This window comes from Nicotiana attenuata, chromosome 11 (assembly GCF_001879085.1).
Source record: "Nicotiana attenuata strain UT chromosome 11, NIATTr2, whole genome shotgun sequence".
Lineage (NCBI taxonomy): Eukaryota > Viridiplantae > Streptophyta > Magnoliopsida > Solanales > Solanaceae > Nicotiana > Nicotiana attenuata.
In genome coordinates this window covers 57,287,187-57,305,290 of record NC_031999.1, presented here as the reverse complement: position 1 = coordinate 57,305,290, position 18,104 = coordinate 57,287,187, and the positions used below count along the sequence as shown (strand labels likewise).

At 40.7% G+C, this 18,104-nt stretch overlaps 1 protein-coding gene across 2 annotated transcripts in view; it reads right to left on the bottom strand.

The window, feature by feature from the left end:
* LOC109234603 (bifunctional dethiobiotin synthetase/7,8-diamino-pelargonic acid aminotransferase, mitochondrial) overlaps positions 1–9,815 on the bottom strand; it is a 16,500-nt gene extending 6,685 nt beyond the window's left edge. For both annotated transcript variants that reach the window (XR_002069272.1, XM_019400654.1), the window contains exons 1-6: positions 9,052–9,815; positions 7,765–7,935; positions 7,287–7,548; positions 6,873–6,953; positions 5,887–6,007; positions 4,585–4,733 (exon numbers count right to left, since the gene is read on the bottom strand). Coding sequence is in view for 1 of the 2 variants with exons in the window: in XM_019400654.1 (XP_019256199.1) it covers positions 4,585–4,733; positions 5,887–6,007; positions 6,873–6,953; positions 7,287–7,548; positions 7,765–7,935; positions 9,052–9,776 (1,509 nt within the window). In the remaining variant the exon portion in view is untranslated. The remainder of the gene's footprint in view (positions 1–4,584; positions 4,734–5,886; positions 6,008–6,872; positions 6,954–7,286; positions 7,549–7,764; positions 7,936–9,051) is intronic.

Genomic DNA, 18,104 nt, shown 5'->3' with positions numbered 1-18,104 from the left:
ATTCTATTTTCTTCCAGAATTTAATTATTCTTCTAAAAATTTACACAAACTCAAAGGAACTAATGTGTTGCTTTACTTTTTTACGCAAAAACAACGTTGAAAATTGTGCTCCATAACTAAAAACACTCTTTTTTTTGTTGAAAAAGAAAGTACTATTTCTACAACATGAAAATAAAGTGCTCATTTTATTGAAATGAAAGACATCACGAAAAGAAAATACTCTTTTTGTTGCAATAAGAGAAAATACTTTTTACTATATCATTTAGTTGAAATGAAAGAAAATACTTTTTACTACATTATTTTGTTGAAATGAAAGAAAATATTTTTCTTACATCACGAAAAGAAAGTACTTTTTTTTGCTAAATGAAAAAAAATTATATCGTGAAAAGAAAATACTCGGAAAAAAAATCTCTATCTATAACATGAAAAGAAAGTACTATTAGGGTGGGGATGGGGAAGGGTGGGGTGGGTAGAGGTGGGGCGAGGGTGGATTGGGGTTGGGGTGGGGGTGGGTTGGTAGGGGTCGGTGAGGATGGGGAATGAGGGAAAGTTTGGAAAAGAGTTTTGGAAAATATTTTCCTCCAATTGGAGGAAAATGAGTTCACGAGGAAAATATTTTCCAAATGTAACATTTAAGCCAACCAAACATGGAAAAATTGGAAAATATTTTGGGCAAACCATTTGCGGAGGCAATCAAAATCGGGGAAATGGTAGAGAACGGTCTAAAGACTGGCCGGATATTGAGTCAAGCTGCTTTGAAAGCTACCTCCCAAGCCATCCAGAACGACTCATGGGGTTTGGCTAATCGTAAAAAAAGGGAGGAGGGAGCCATGATGGCTTCAGGTTCAAGAGGGCCCCGACGATCATTTGATCACTCTTACATGTCGCCAAGAACCCCACAACACTACTATCCACACCAAGATGCAGCTTATGCCGTGGCACCGCCTCACTATACGGTGATGAATGCCCAACCTTATGCACAGCAGCATTACAATCAAGCTCGAGCTCCACTTCCCAGAAAGACCATCCCTACCAAGCCCTGTATAACCCCCCCCCCTTTCCACCACAAAACACACATCAACACAACCCATGCCCTCGTGAGCTCCCAGGAGAAACAATTTCACCCCTATTGGTGAATCTTATTCCAGTTTGCTCCAGAAGTTGACCCAGGTTGCAACCTGTACCTCCAAATCGGCAAAATCCCGAATCCTCATCATACCGGGCCGGTACCAGGTGTGCTTACCATTCAGGAGTAGAGGGCCATGATACAGAAGACTGTTGGACCCTCAAAAGTGCGGTTGTGCCGAGGGACGAGGAAGTCCCTAATGTGACCAACAATCCATTACCGGCTCACAACAATAGGCCGGTCATTGGAATGGTTTGTGACGACAAGGAATTTAATCCAGCATTGAAAGCCATCATTGCCATCGCCGATTCAGAGGCAAGACCCAAAGCAGCTGTGAAACAAGCCAAAACCGAGAAGAAAGTCACTCCGGTTCATCAAGCTGATGAAACAAAGACTGGGGCAGCACCTGCTAAGAACGTGATTCTCTATGTTTCGAAGGCCCCGAGAAAAGAGCAGCTCATCCTGAACACTCCCAAAAAATTCGAGGAAAGGAAGGCTACGCCGAATGTGCCAAGATTGTATGTGCCAAAGGGGACCTATGTGGTGCGGGAGCCGGTAGTTTCACCAAGGCTGACTGAGCCCGTGGTTATCAGCCGCGCACCACAGAGCCCCATGAAAGCTCCCACCGCAGTCCCCTGGAATTACAACAGAACAGTTGTTACATACAAGGGGAAAAAGGTCATGGGAGAAGTGAATGAAATGAATCAGTCTGGGAAGTACCATAGCCCAAAAGAGTTAAAGAAGTCCAAACTGAACAGGGATAAACGGTTGCCATTCAAGAAGCATGCAAGCAGTGAGGAAGCAGAAGAGTTCTTCAGAAAAATGAAAACTTCAGAATATGCAATAGTTGACCAACTCCGGAAGACGCCTTCTCAGGTCTCACTCTTATCTCTGCTGCTGAGTTTGAACGAACACCAGAAAGTGCTCCTTAAAACGCTGAATGAAGCATATGTCCCAGTTGACACTTCTATTGAACAATTGGAGAGAATGGCTAAACGATTCTTTGAGGTCAACAGGATTTCTTTCAGCCGCGATGATTTGCCCCAGAGGGAGCCGCCCACAACAAAGCCCTTCACCTGACTGTCAAATGTGAGGGCTATTATGTGAAGAGAGTGATGCTAGATGGTGGTTCTGGGGTCGATATTTGCCCTCTCTCAACACTCAAGAGAATGGAGATTGGAACGGAAAGAATCCGAGCTAACGTCTGCGTACGGGCTTTTGATGGGGTCAAGAGAGAGACAATAGGAGAAATTGATCTGATTTCGACTATCGGCCCCGTGGATTTTGAGGTGACTTTCCAAGTTTTGGACATGGACACCTCATACAATTTCCTCTTGGGAAGACCATGGATTCATGTTGCCGGAGTTGTTCCCTCCAATCTTCACCAAATGGTCAAATTTGAATATGATAATCAAGAAATTGTTGTCCATGGAAAGGACGAGCAATCCATCTACCGGGACCCTTCAGCCTTGTGCCTTGAAGCTAGAGAAGGCAGCGAGCATATTGTATACCAGGCCTTCAAGATTGTGGTCGCCGACCAATGTGAAGAAGGGGCCCTATTACCTCAACCTTGCTTGTCTAATGCCTCGGTCATGGTCGCCACTCAAATGATTAGACATGGTACAAGCCCGGAAAGGGGCTCGAGGTATTTCTGCAAGCCATCACAGAGCCTATTACTTCAATCGCCAATGAGAAGTTTTTCGGTGTGGGTTTCCGAGCTACAGAGGCCGACAGAAAATGAGCTGATGAGCGCAAAGAAAAAGGGTGGATCCTGTCCCAGCCCATTCCACCGGTTTGGCCAAATTATTTTTTTTAACTTGCCGATTGATGCTCAGAAGGTCCAAAAATTTATGAGAGGTCACAGTTCTAGGTGCTACTAGATATTGGTGCCTAAGACTCCCATCGAAACCAGCGTAACCTGCTTTCTCCTGCAGCGTAGGGGTCAATTCAAAGTTGGAGAAGTGGAAAACATTGTGTGCCGGGTCCCAAAATGGTATCAGGGCCTCAATTAGATCAACGTTGTGCTTAATCTTCAGAAGACCGGTGAGCCCACCTAAAGCTTTAGTCACAGAACGATTGCTGACCTCCCCTAGGTCATTCCACCACATGTGGAGTCTTAACGGAATCTCATCTACGACCCGAAAAGGTACATACTCAACGGTTCTCATTCTGCACGCAAATTGAGAACAAATGATCAAAACCGACACATTTTCCAAAAACACAAAGTGGTTAATTCTGAAAATTCAAAACAGTAAACTCCGTAACAAAACAGGGGTTGTTTTTGCAAATACAGCCCTTCAGCACTTGAGGAAAGTTTTTAGGGCTGTTTTTGCCAACTGATGTTGATTATAGGAGAAAAGACTGACTTGGGTTTACATTGAGGCTATTCTTGCGAAAACAGCCTTCCGACGTCCCAGGAGAACGTTTTAAGGTTATTTCGACAAGAACGGCCCCGGGTGATGATCATGTTTCAAAAGTGAGGCCGGGCTTGATAAGGGTTACCTACGTATCTCACATCCGGTGAGAATCAGATCCGCATAGTTCGGTAAGCGTTGACATAACTGAAAAACATGACTTTTTGAAAATACTTGGCTTATTTTTTAAATGACTTTCTTTTTCATTTTTTTCAAAATTTCGGCAGACTTTCGAGATTTTACAAATACCTGAATTTTTCAGAACCGGGTAAGTTTCTCTCTCCTCACTCTTGGTTTTTCTTGATTTTCCTTCTCTATTCTAGAAGCCGATCAACATGCAAGCCGAAACAAATAAATGCACAAGTAGCACGTTAAAATGCATCAGAATGGTCTTTTCATTTGGGTACACCTGTCCTAGACGGACCCTCCCAATTGGTTGGACCGTAGGTGCGATGATTTACTTCACGGGCGAGGTCTCTGGTTCAAGTCCAGAACCCCTGTGTTGAGTCCCCAAAGTCAAATGCACGTGATGCAAACAAACGTACCTACTAGGGATCCGACATGAAGCTATGTCATACTAAGTTTAGATCCTGGGTGTATTGTTCTAGACCTAGCTTACCCGAGCGGACAACTCGAGCCGAGAGGGGGGCAGCGTACCGGGAATACAGCAGCTTGTCCGATCCTCGTTCTAAAATTAGGGTATGACTACTAGAAAAGAAGCCACGCGAAGCGCACGCTTCCAGAAGATTTAGAAGACTCAGAGAGAAGAAGGGTGTCGTAACATTTTTATATACAGTTCAAATAATATCAAAGCGGTAAAAAGCGGCATTTAGCACATTAGGCTCAAACACGTCAAAAAATCAGATAAAAAACATAAGTCAAGTATCACAGTTATTCTAAGCTCGAATTCTGAACCCTGAACCAGAGATTCTGGGTTCGCTCCCCAGCAGAGTCGCCAGAGCTGTCACACCCTTAATAATCAATATCATCAAGTCAGCAGGTAAAACAAAGCACTACTACTTGGAGGACATTAAGTAGACCAACCTTTAGATCCACACGACTCTCAGCACTCTCAGCCACCAAATCATCAGAGATAACTCTGTGATCAAACAAGAACTTCCGTAGTGCCATTTTAAGAGCAATTTCAATTGCAGTAGAGCCATTATCTGAAAAGTACACTCTTGAAGCCCACCCTATCAAAACAATGTTGTTCAAAAACTAATCTTAGTGCAGTCTGGAAGTATTTTAACATAATTAAGGCATACTACATTACTACCAAACACGAAACACAGTCAAATGGCACACAACTGAACACTTGCTGCAACCATCTCGTAAGATTTGGACACGGCCTAACTAAAACTTTGGACCGCAAAAAATCTAAGAAATACCCATCTGGACAATTGGAAAGAAATAAAAGAAAAGGAATTCAGTATCCTTCTTGTATGGACATCATGTAGATTTAGTTTTTCAAGGTTAATGAACAAGCATACAGGAATTGTTGACAAAAATCCATAAAAGACCATTTGCTCTATGTTTAGGCTGCATTAAGATGTGTTGCATTGGTGTCAACTGTAAACTTAAGCATCTGAACCACAAAGCAGGAACATAGATAAAAACTGACAGGCAAAGCTAGGCAGGAACAAATGTAAAAGTCAGCAAAAAATTTAAAAGACAGACAGAAAAAGCACTACTCTTTTGCCAGAAAGTGTTGATTATAATTATGCAGATAACACAAGCGAAGAACAACTAGTTCTATTCTTGAGCTTCAACTTTCTCTTTGAGTTTGAGGAGGAGATCCTGATATTCTGTTCTGCTAGTGTTTGGTACAAAAGTCACGTGCAGAAATTAACCTTTATATAAAGAAGAGAGCTGTCAACTGTCCTGATTAGTAGGTTTATCTGATCCAGCGATCAAGTGAACTAACAGAATGTTTGAGCCTATAACAGCTCAAACACTTCTCTGAGTTCTTAGTAAGAAAAAAATGATATAAGCAGAAAAGTTAGATCAATGCATTCCTTACACCTGACAAGTGGTGTTCAGCAGCTCATGTTTTGATAGTTAGAATTCTTGCCAAACATGTAGGCTAAAGCAAATTACACATTGATAAAGATGTCAATAAATTACCACATGACAAAATTGCTGCATAAATTTGCAACATGGTCCCTCAAAGAACTGTAATCAGCAGAAACTACAAAAACTTAAATGAAATATAAGAGAGATTTCCTCTCCTATATGCTATCTCATGGAGAATACATAGTTTCAAAGATAAGAACATTGATTAAGCCCCAGTTCGCAGATGTCCCTAAGAAATGAAATGCATGCATGGACAGGGTTTGAAAGAGAAACCTTTTCCCACGCCTTCAAGCAAAAGTTCAGCACATTCCAGAGCCGGTTCATAGACATTTTCAGGAAACATTACATGACCATATCTAGCAGTAGCGTAACCCACATCTCTTGCAAGCTCAATCTGAAACCATCTAAAGACAAACAGTGCAAAATGGAGTTACAGCATGCCCCATCTGACAATCCTAATTAGCCACATATGACCCATAATCATCCAAAAGGACTCCTTTGTAGAATGAATTGCTGCTATAATTAAAATATGAAATAAAAATGTCAGATCAATCTGAAACACCATGATGGAAGTTTGATCTACCTAATTGTCGAATTTGTCGCATTCTCTTATTGTTAAGATAAAAATGTAGACAATCCCACATATACCTCCCTCACAAGCAAGATAAGTATTATTAATACTATTCCTGAGTGGATCTTATGAGGGACAAGATCAGAAAGGCCTAAGATCTTCAAGCTAGCTGGTTTACTGGCTTCTTCATTGCCTTAGCTGATAAAGCTTGGCTTAGACGCAGTCAGTTCCTATAACAGGAAACCCCTCTTACTTGGAAAGACTCCTTACTCCACATAGATAAGAAATGTTGTATAAATGTACTATGAACTAATATTTTCCAAACAAGGTGATAACATAATGGATTTTCTAATTAAAAAGAAAAGGTAAAAGAAAAACCAGACATTGCAGCTATATTCGTACATTTGAAAAAAAAAATACTTGCACAAAAATGAATTGGACTACTTGAGTGCACCAAGGTTTAAGGCATTCAAATTACAATTGCGTTAAATCACAAGGTGTTACATCCTACTCTCCTAGAAAATTGTTCCCATAAATCGTAGTGTCCAATCATAGACATCTTCATTCTCCTTATTCACTATTCGAACACAAACATGCACATGCCACAGAATGGTAACAGAGATTTGCTATAAAACAATCATAAAGGTAGGCTAAATTGCAACTAATAAGGACGAATCTACAGACTGACCTGTAAAGTAGCATCAGGTCCCTGCGTCCACCAACTTGCACAAGCATCAAATTGTTGGGTGATTAAATCAACTTTATTAACCTACAGTAAAAGCATTAAATTAACCAATGTGTAAGTGGAACGGTAACACGCAGCATAGGAAAAGAATAGTAAATATTCTTTCCTCTCCCGGTAGATATAGCAGATAGATGGACACAGTTATGACATCATAAAGAAGATCAAAGAGAAAACTAGAACAATATCAGCAAGAACACTATCACTAATATGTAGATATGCATCAGTCAAAGAGCTTTAGCACACACTTTTTTTAGTATTGGCTGTGAGCATGAGCTTTTAAAAGTACTATAGAAATGAACTAAATGCTAGATGACAAGAAACAAAACCATTTTCACAACTTTAAGTAACATTCACAACCTTGTGCACAGCAAAGTTTTCTCCACATCGTGAATCTATAACCGTAACATCTTCTTCTGGTACAAGTTTGTGTTGAGTAAAGGGCCACCAGAAAATATCATGTGCCTTCCTTGGCATGTTGCGTAATCTAGATGCTCTCTCCAGAAAAGCTGACTGCATTATTTCTTGAAGAGAATGAAAAGTAGACACTGCTTCTTGAAACCACTCCATTAGGTTATTTGACATCTCTTTCGGTATAGGTGGAAGCACAAGCACGGGGACCCTGTCAGCCAAGGAAATAAGCTTTCTGCTCCTTTTGTTTCACAGTGAAAATACATGGAACAAGATTGGATGATATACCCATCTATACATTAGTCTCTAAACTGAAGCATTAGAATGTAAAAGCGACAGTGCCTATTTTATGGTGTTAAACCACCTATATCTTCAACTAAAATACAAAAGACACATTTAAGCCAATAGAAAACAACTTTAGATTCACCTTCTCCGCAGGTAAGATGATAAAGGACCCTCATTAGCTAGGCCATGGTCTTCAACTACTACAGCAACAACATCATAACCTCGAAGTTTCAAACTTTCATAGGCTGAAATAGTTCCTGAAATACCCCCTAGCTTTCCATCGCCGACAAGAATAGCTGGGAACCGGAAAGGTCTGCAAAAGCAGAAAGTAATATTGAAATAAAGGAAATCTGCCAACAAAAAGAAAGAAGCTGTTACATTTGAAATTTAAATGTTGTAGTCTCTAAAGTATTTGCTTACAAGAGTAAAAGATACTAATATTGTTTTATTTGAAATATGTCTAATTCTCTACGGACTTTCCCAAGCAAGTATTCAATTATAGATGATTTGATAACCAATAAAGGAAGATCTTCCTTGCACCATTATAAGGTTGAGAATCCACCTCTGCAATTCTTATTCATCTTAGTTTTGAACAATGAACAGTGTGAGTAGCATGTATCCTACAGCTAAGCACATTTCTATTGTTTGTCTTCAGTTTTCCAATGATCCCTTCTTGAAAGGTGAAGTAGCTTAGCGAACTTTGACTCTTTGCATCTCTAGTGGGTCTGTAACCATGGATTGCTACTTTAGGGGTTCAAAACAAGAGAAGATAGCTAGAAAACATTATATTACGCTAGAAGTCTTGACAGTCACATTGCCTCCTCTGTAATTTTTCTTGTCAAGTAATCCCCTTTGCCAACTCAATTCAACAAAAAGTAGTCAGAGGGATCAATACTGACATAGTGCCCTTGTTGAGAGGTTGCCTATTCTCAAAAGGCATCTCTCTAACTTGGTCACCAATAACATTCCTTTAAGGAATAGTGCTAATCACTGTTAGGAATGTAAGCTGGGTTTTTAACCTAGGTAACTGACTAGATTCTACATTTGTGCTTTTGCTTACATATGTACAAGCAGCTATAACACTATCAAGGAGGCTTGATATTTCTGTTTTTTCTCACATATGTACAAGCAACTATAACATGTCAAGTAGGCTTGATATTACAGCACTCTTAGCATCAAGCTCATGACACTTCCACCAAGTCAATTAAGTTCATTATACTTCCACCAAGTCGAAGCTTCACCAAATGTATGTTTTTATTTTTCAAGATGAGGACTAACACGTGTACGCTTCGTATTGGATGTATCCTTCCAAATATATTCTCAATTACAGAATCAAATTTTTACATAAATACTTCATTTTTCAGCAGTTAATCCTATTGGCATATAGAAAGTTAATATTTTTTGAAGGAACACTCAAAGAACCACGCACCGATACAAGTCACATTGAAGCGAACCAGATGGTCCAGGACTAGCAACGCCACCAGCAGTCTCGATCACACAAAAAACCTCACCCTTTTCACCACTTTCCAGTTTATCAATTTCTAAGCAAGCCTTCAACATCTCCAACAACTCAGCATCTTCTACTCTAGCATTTTCTCTCTCCGCCACCAAATGTGGCGATAATGCCTCTTTCCACCCGTACATTGTCTTACAAACTAGCATCGAAAACCCCTTCATCATTTCCCCATTCTCACTCGTCCCTCGCAACCTACTCTCCTCGTAAAACCCCAAATTCATAACCCCATTCCCACAACTTCTCCCCATTTCATCCTTAACAACGGCATTCGAAGCCGGAACGGATGCTCTGAGCACGTGATTCGATGCGAAGACGGAGAATTCAGGTTTATTTAAGGAGAAAAATTGGGAGTATTTGTTGTAAACGAAGCGGGAATCAGAGTCGTATGGGAAACCTGTTTGGACAGGCTTCAAGTAGAGAAATTTGCGGTTTGAGGAAGAAAGGAAGGAAGTGGAAAGCCCGGCGGAGACCAGGGTTTTGCCAAGGGAAGTGTTCGCGGCCCATATGGTGTAGATTGGGTGGGTGAGTGAGTATTCGATGGAAGGCGGTTGTGAATGTGTTGAGAGACCGCGGCAGAGGTGGTGGTGGTGGTGGGGCCTGCGGAGGAGGGCGGCGAAGAAAGTGGTAGCTGGTGACATAGTGGATGGAGAGATAGACCCTAGAGAAAGAGTGACAGTGAGTGTTATGAATGATAATAGTGACATAGAGGCCAGCAAGGATGACACGTTGGATAAAAATAATCCTACTCAGCCTAGAAAGAGTACTCGTGTGAAAATGCCATCTAGAAGATTAATTGATTTTGTGGTGGGGCCAGGCTAACAGAATGGGCTGAGGGAGTGCGTGCTATGCGACGTCTGGAGCATAAGGAATCTGTTACAAATCATTGTTGCTGGGCATAACAGTTTTGGGCGTGTGTTGCATTGTATTTCTGCTTCTCATCTCTTCCTCTGCTTTTCTCCTCTCATCTCCTTTCTACTATCTTTCAGTATTTGGCTTCTTTGAATATTCAGTTGTTGTGATTCAATTCAGTGCTTCATTAAATCAATATAATTGTTTGGTTGGTTAGTGTTCCTTGATTGTTCCATTGGTGCTTTCATCCAGAGGTCTTTTTGATGGGGGACCAAAAACAACTCAAGGCTCTAGTAGATGAATCTGTAAGGAAGCGACAGATTCCTTTTCCAAGGAACTAGCTGAAATCCGTGGTATGTTACTGGAATTTGTGGGTAAACAAGTGCATGATCCAACAATGGCAGTCGCACGACAGGATAACGCACCGGCGGCACCCACTCTCCAGCACAAACCAGCTCCAGTGGAATTTGGACGGTTTCGTGGCGAGAAACCGGATGCTTGGGTATTCCAAGCAGAGCGTTACTTTGATTTTTATAAGATTGAAGATTCACAAAAACTTACGATAGCATCCTTTTATCTCGATGGTGAGGCACTAGAGTGGTATCGATGGTTGTTTCGGAACAAACAATTAATTGGATGGGACCATTTTGCGGAGAAGGCGAGGATTCGTTTCAAGCCGAAGGGTCTCGAATCTGCTGAGGGCCGTCTCGCAAAGCTCAGGCAGGTGACCACAGTATCGGAATTACAGGGACGATTTGAATTTATTGCCAACGAGACAGAGGATGTCTCAGAGGGTCTGATGGTAAGGCTCTTTATTTCTGGGCTTAGGGAAGACATAAAGAATTCGGTTCTCAGTCACGAGCCCAAAACATATGAGGACACACTTAAGTGGGCCTATATCCATGAACGCAGGATCCAGGCAGAAAAGGGTCCAGTTCGACCCGCTTTTGCTAACAAAGGGGTGCCTCTTTTGCCTAGCCCTAATCAAAAATTTTCATCCTCGTTCATTCCAACCACATCGACAACTCAAGCTCAATATCGACCACCCCTCAAACGTCTTACTCATGCTGAGATCCAGAGCCGACGTGAGCGAGGCTTATGCTACTATTGTGAGGAGAAATACACTGCAGGCCACAAGTGTAAATCTCCACCTCAGCTTCTTCTTCTTACAGATGGGTCTGATGTTGAACCTTCATTGCCGGAGCCTTTTGTCTCTAACGATCTTTTGGCTGAGGAACTGCAAGTTTTGGAGGTCCAAGAGCAGTCTGCTATTTCATATCACGCTTTGGCTGGTGGAAATTCCTCTTCCACATTACGATTTCTTGGCCATGTGAACGGGTCTCCAGTCCAAGTTTTGCTGGACGGAGGGAGCGATCATAATTTTGTTCAGGCGCGAGTGGCTAAGTTCTTGCAGCTTAAGGTGGATTCAACTCCCAACTTCTCTGTTATGGTAGGCAGTGGTCAACGCCTCTGTTGCGAAGGCGTTGTAAGGCAAGTACCTCTCACGATTCAGGGGTGTAATCTAATACTTGATCTATATGTGCTCCCTATGCATGGTGCTGACATAGTTCTTGGGGCTGCGTGGCTCTCTACTCTGGGAAGGGTGGTACAAGATTATGCTGAGCGTTTATTTGAGTTCACTTTACAAGGAAAAACTATCAGTTGGAAAGGGGACATTCCGAACACTGCATTGCCGGTCCAATTGCATAGCCTTCGTAGGTACGCCGCTACTGATGCAGTATCCTCATATTACTGCCTTCAATTAGTGCAAGATGAGGTCTCAGCCGATGAGCACACTAATCCAGACCTGGTTTCTATTCTAGAGGAATTTTCCGATGTTTTCCTGAAACCACAGGGGTTACCACCTTCTCGGTCCCAAGACCATGCGATTCATTTAAACCCTGGGGCTGAACCAATTAATGTTAAGCCTTACCGCTACCCCTACTTCCAAAAACAGGTCAGGGAACAGTTAGTTGCAGACATGCTCAACGATGGGGTTATCAGGACTAGCACGAGTCCCTTCTCCTCTCCGGTGTTATTAGTCCGAAAGAAGGATGGTACATGGAGATTTTGCATGGATTATAGGGCCCTAAATGCCATTACTGTGAGGGACAGGTTTCCAATTCCTACCATTGATGAGTTATTCGAAGAGTTACATAGTGTCATTATATTTTTTGAAGCTTGACTTACTGTCCGGATACCATCAGATCAGGGTCCGAACTGAAGATGTAGCCAAAACAGCCTTTAGAACACACGATGGACATTATGAATTTTTAGTTATGCCGTTTGGTTTGTCCAATGCTCCATCAACATTTCAGGCGACAATGAATGAGATCTTCAGGCCTTATCTTCGGCGTTTCGTGTTGGTTTTCTTCGATGATATCTTGGTCTATATCCCCACGTTGGTTACGATTCACCNCACCACTTTGCCTTAACAATTTTTATAAAATAATTAACATAAGTTTGGCCGGTTAACCATATTTAATGGGTCATATAGAGTGCTTAATACCTTCTCTATAAGATTAATTAGAATCCTTATCCGTAGTCTTAAAGGTTAAGTAGACCATAGAACGGAGTTAACTTTAAGCATTATTTAGCTAAAATTGGTGTCCTAATTCACCATTAAAATAATTAGGTGGCGACTCTCTTTAATCAAATAAACCTCAGAATTACCAATATGTTATACTCTAATTTGACCCGTGTTAAAATGGGGTATAACAGCATGGCGACTCTGCTGGGGATTCTAGGTTCTAAACCATAACAAACTTAGGTTAATAAAAATTAATTTGTGTGTTTGTAATTGTTTATGATGCTTATTTGAATTGCCTTTATGTGATAAACTATCTTATATGAATTATTTATTCTTATTGCTTTATTTAAATTGTCATTCTGTTTCACTTCCTCCACTTCTGGAAAATTCACACAAAGCACACACCTAGGGGTTACGTGGTTTGCGGCCGTGCACTTTTCAAAAAAAAATACCTTTAGGGGAAAGTTCGTGGGTAAGTCGATCGGCGGTGCAATCGACAGTCACGGGCTTTCCACTCTCAAGGTGTCCGCTTGGGAGAAGACCAGTATAGAAAATCCACTCTTAGTCAACCTAAGATAAAGCTGAACAAAAACCCATTTAAGAGCATGCATCATTTTAACCTTAGGTGGCTTAATACCCGAGGTGTATTAAATCCATTAGTTAACCAGCTCCAGTGGAATTTGGACGGTTTCGTGGCGAGAAACCGGATGCTTGGGTATTCCAAGCAGAGCGTTACTTTGATTTTTATAAGATTGAAGATTCACAAAAACTTACGATAGCATCCTTTTATCTCGATGGTGAGGCACTAGAGTGGTATCGATGGTTGTTTCGGAACAAACAATTAATTGGATGGGACCATTTTGCGGAGAAGGCGAGGATTCGTTTCAAGCCGAAGGGTCTCGAATCTACTGAGGGCCGTCTCGCAAAGCTCAGGCAGGTGACCACAGTATCGGAATTACAAGGACGATTTGAAGCTATTGCCAACGAGACAGAGGATGTCTCAGAGGGTCTGATGGTAAGTCTCTTTATTTCTGGGCTTAGGGAAGACATAAAGAATTCGGTTCTCAGTCACGAGCCCAAAACATATGAGGACACACTTAAGTGGGCCTATATCCATGAACGCAGGATCCAAGCAGAAAAGGGTCCAGTTCGACCCGCTTTTGCTAACAAAGGGGTGCCTCTTTTGCCTAGCCCTAATCAAAATTTCTCATCCTCGTTCATTCCAACCACATCGACAACTCAAGCTCAATATCGACCACCCCTCAAACGTCTTACTCATGCTGAGATCCAGAGCCGATGTGAGCGAGGCTTATGCTACTATTGTGAGGAGAAATCACTGCAGGCCACAAGTGTAAATCTCCACCTCAGCTTCTTCTTCTTACAGATGGGTCTGATGTTGAACCTTCATTGCCGGAGCCTTTTGTCTCTAACGATCTTTTGGCTGAGGAACTGCAAGTTTTGGAGGTCCAAGAGCAGTACTGCTATTTCATATCACGCTTTGGCTGGTGGAAATTACCTCTTACCACATTACGATTTACTTTGGCCATGTGAACGGGTCTACCNCATAGTTTTGTTGTGTCCTGTCAAACATGCCAACAGATGAAGGATGTGCATCACCAGTCCGGCGGGTTTATTACAACCATTGCCAATTACTGATTTGGTATTTGAAGATATTGCAATGGATTTTATCACTTGCCTACCGAGCTCAAAGGGAAAGTCTACTATCATGACGGTGGTTGATCGATTAACAAAGTATGGTCACTTCATTCCTTTGCCTTCCACTTTTTCCACACAAACAGTTGCTGAAGCTTTTGTGGTGGGGATTATTCGTCTTCATGGGCCTCCAAGGACCATAGTTACTGATCGTGATCCTCGGTTCTTGCATGCCTTTTGGCAGGAGATCAATCGCTTGTAGGGAACTTCTTTGGCCATGAGTACTGCTTACCATCCACAATCCGATGGGTAGTCTGAGGCCCTCAATAAATGCGTGGAACAATACCTTCGATGCTATGTTGTTGATTCGCCACATAAGTGGGTTTCGATGTTGCCTTGGGCAGAGTACTGGTACAACACTTCTTACCAGACTTCTGCTGGTATATCTCCCTTTCAAGCTCTTTATGGGAGACCACCTCCTAATATAACTCGTTACATCAGAGGTAGTAGTCCTAGTGAGTTGGTGGAAAATTATTTCGTGGACAGGGATGAAATTTTGGCATTACTGAAGCTCAATCTGATCAAGGCACAGACTCATATGAAAAAGTTGGCTGACAAGCATCGTATTGAGCTTGAGTTTGCCGTGGGGGATTGGGTGTTTGTCAAGCTCAAGCCCTATCGTCAGAACATTGTGCGTCTGCAACAACACCCAAAGCTGGGCAGGCGTTACTTTGGGCCTTTTCAAGTCCTTAAACGCATTGGCCAAGTAGCTTACAAGTTAGACTTACCCGAAGCAGCTCGCATCCGTCCTGTTTTCCATGTTTCAGTCTTAAAGCGTTGCATTGGGGAACCAGCTCAACAGATTACCCCATTACGACTGTCGGATTTCGCTGAGCCTGGGATTCAGCCGTCCCAGAACCTTGAGGACAAGGTTCTTTCACAGGACGGAGGTATTGTTATGAATGATAATAGTGACATAGAGGACAGCAGGGATGACACGTTGGATAAGAATAATCCTACTCAGCCTAGAAAGAGTACTCGTGTGAAAATGCCATCTAGAAGATTAATTGATTTTGTGGTGGGGCCAGGCTAACAGAATGGGCTGAGGGAGTGCGTGCTATGCGACGTCTGGAGCATAAGGAATCTGTTATAAATCATTGTTGCTGGGCATAACAGTTTTGGGCGAGTGTTGCATTGTATTTCTGCTTCTCATCTCTTCCTCTGCTTTTCTCCTCTCATCTCCTTTCTACTATCTTTCAGTATTTGGATTCTTTGAATATTCAGTTGTTGTGATTCAATTCAGTGCTTCATTAAATCAATATAATTGTTTGGTTGGTTAGTGTTCCTTGATTGTTCCAGTGAGAAAGGAAGTGAAAGCTAACGGCTATAATTAAGAGAAGGATTAGGAAATGCGGACAAATATCGGAATTATGTGCGATATAAGTCGCGTTAAAATACGATTTATGAGTCGCGTATTACGATTTATAAGTAGCATATACTCCATTGCGATTTATAAGTCGTATTTAATCACTGCGATTTATTGCCTTATAAGTCCTATCTCCGATGTAATTGTTGATCCCTTCTCTCTCTCACAACACATATTTTTTCTTCCCTTTGGAGGTGTTATTTCAGTGAGCGTGATATTTTCGGGTGAAAATCATTTACACCCCTTAACTTTGCTTTAAAAATTAAATTACCCCTTAACATTGAACAATAGTCATTCTTCCCCCTTTTATGTCCATTGACTTTCTTAAATACCTATTTACCCTTACATATCAACCTCTTTCTCTTTTTTTTTTTTTTTTTTACTTTTTAAAATCATGAAAATTTTCTTTCGGTTATTAAAATTTATATAACAAAAGTACCTGTACAAAGAAGAAAAATTATTTCTGAGACGAAAAAAGAAGGTGAGTAATATTAATTTAAGTAATATATCCTATAATGAGATAAATTAGCAGAATAAAAATAATTTAATTTTATTTATAGCAATAAGCTATATTTATAAAGTGACAATAAAAGGGAGTAAAACTTTATGTTTGCTTCATGCATATAATTGTTGCCTTTACTTGATAGCTAAGATCTTAATTAGTTGTTTAGGTAACCATGTTCTGTTTGCTTCAAGTCAATACCTTAAAATATGTCTTTTTTAATAATGATAGTGTCAGGTTACGCGCTCCTCCACTATTCCACCTGATACCTGCTACTACCTCGTACAGGAGAATTTTGTCCACCAAGGCTTAGTCAAATTTGAACAAATTATCTAGCCTTATTTTGCGTCCCACTTCACTTTTTAGCATTCAAGTGTTATTTGTGTGGATGAAGTTTATATTTTTGGCCTTTCATCACTAACTTGCGTGCTTTGAATTTGTACGTTGAGCTTTAAGTCCTTGCAATATCGTGTTTCAGTGCTTTTCGCCTTTGCCAATACTAATTTGAAAAGGTATTGCATGAATTACTTGATACTGGTTCTAAGAATTGGCACTTTTTGTTTGTTTGACTCAAAAGTTATCGATATACTTTGCAAGCTTAAAAACAATCAAAAGTAAGAAAGGGTAAATCGTAATCAAATATAATAGACCTAGAGATGAAAAATGAAATTGTTGTTGTAGATCTAATAGTGATAATATGAACTCAAGAGGAAGTATTCGTTAGAGATAGCAATAGAGAGTAAGAGAAAATGAGAGAGTTGTATTATTCCAGAGTCCTCCTCTTTACAATGTGAAGGTCTCCCTTATATAATAGGAGACCTTCCTCGAAATAATAAAAAAGTTACAAAAATAGGTAACGTTTTCCTAGTGAAGATACTGAGTCCTAAACGATGTCGCTTTTGTCCCCACGTCTGAGTCGTACCCTTACGTTAGTTGGCGTATACTCACTGGGCGTACCCATTGACGTAGAGACGCTGACGGTCAAATTTGACCCTATACACTGTCAAAAGCCTGTGTTGTGACAGTGTATAAAATTGCATAGGCTGCCTAAAGTTTCGGTTTATATATCGATCTTTATATGGTTTCTTTACAAATAGATATTTGCACCAATTGGAAAAAAATGCTTCAGTTTCATTTTTTGCTTTTAAGGTGTCACCCTGCTTGCACTAAACTGTCAGTTTAAGCATGGTAATTTGGTACTGGAAAGTAGTTTTGACTTTGTGATTCTTTCACGTTACAGATATTACTGCTTTCTGGTTCCATTATCACTTCCTATCCTGGTTGTCGCAATATATTTTCACTGGCTCAGCATGAAGATCTTCAAGCATGCATAGCTCAGTCGAGGTATAAAGCAAATCATTTAGTAGTAATCTCATGAATACGATACTATAAAGCAGATATCATGTGTTGTTATGACTGTCGGATTGACCACAAAAAATGTTTTCGATATTGCAACAGTTCAGTATATCTACTGAATGCAACCGACTGGAGAGCTCCACCTCTGTGCATCCTATGAACAAGCTATATCGCAAAAACAAAGCAGCAAACGCCCTTCATTCAGATGTTGATGTTTCCTGTCATTATATTTTTGGTTTATTAACTTGAAGATTGTACATTACTTTGATGTTAGACTTTTAGATTCCCTATATGATGAAAAGGTCTATGTCCATTGTCCTTGTACACAATTTTGAGCAACCACTTGGTGCTATGATTAATGGAATTTACCTTTTCCAATGTGTTTTTGTCCCATTTCCAAATAACTTGCAATGCACTCACCAACTGCTCATGCTCAAGTTGTGTATTGAAGCAACCTCTTTTTCCAGGAAAACAACCAGGTTCTGAATCTATTAATGACTTCATGTGTCTATTATATCTTGTTTAATTTAACTCAATCAAAATTTCTCTGTTTCGATTTCCTAGTACCTTGCCATATTGTTACTGGTTATTGATATTGTTTTTTCCATTTTGTGAGAATGCACGGGAGAAAATATATTATTGATGTATTG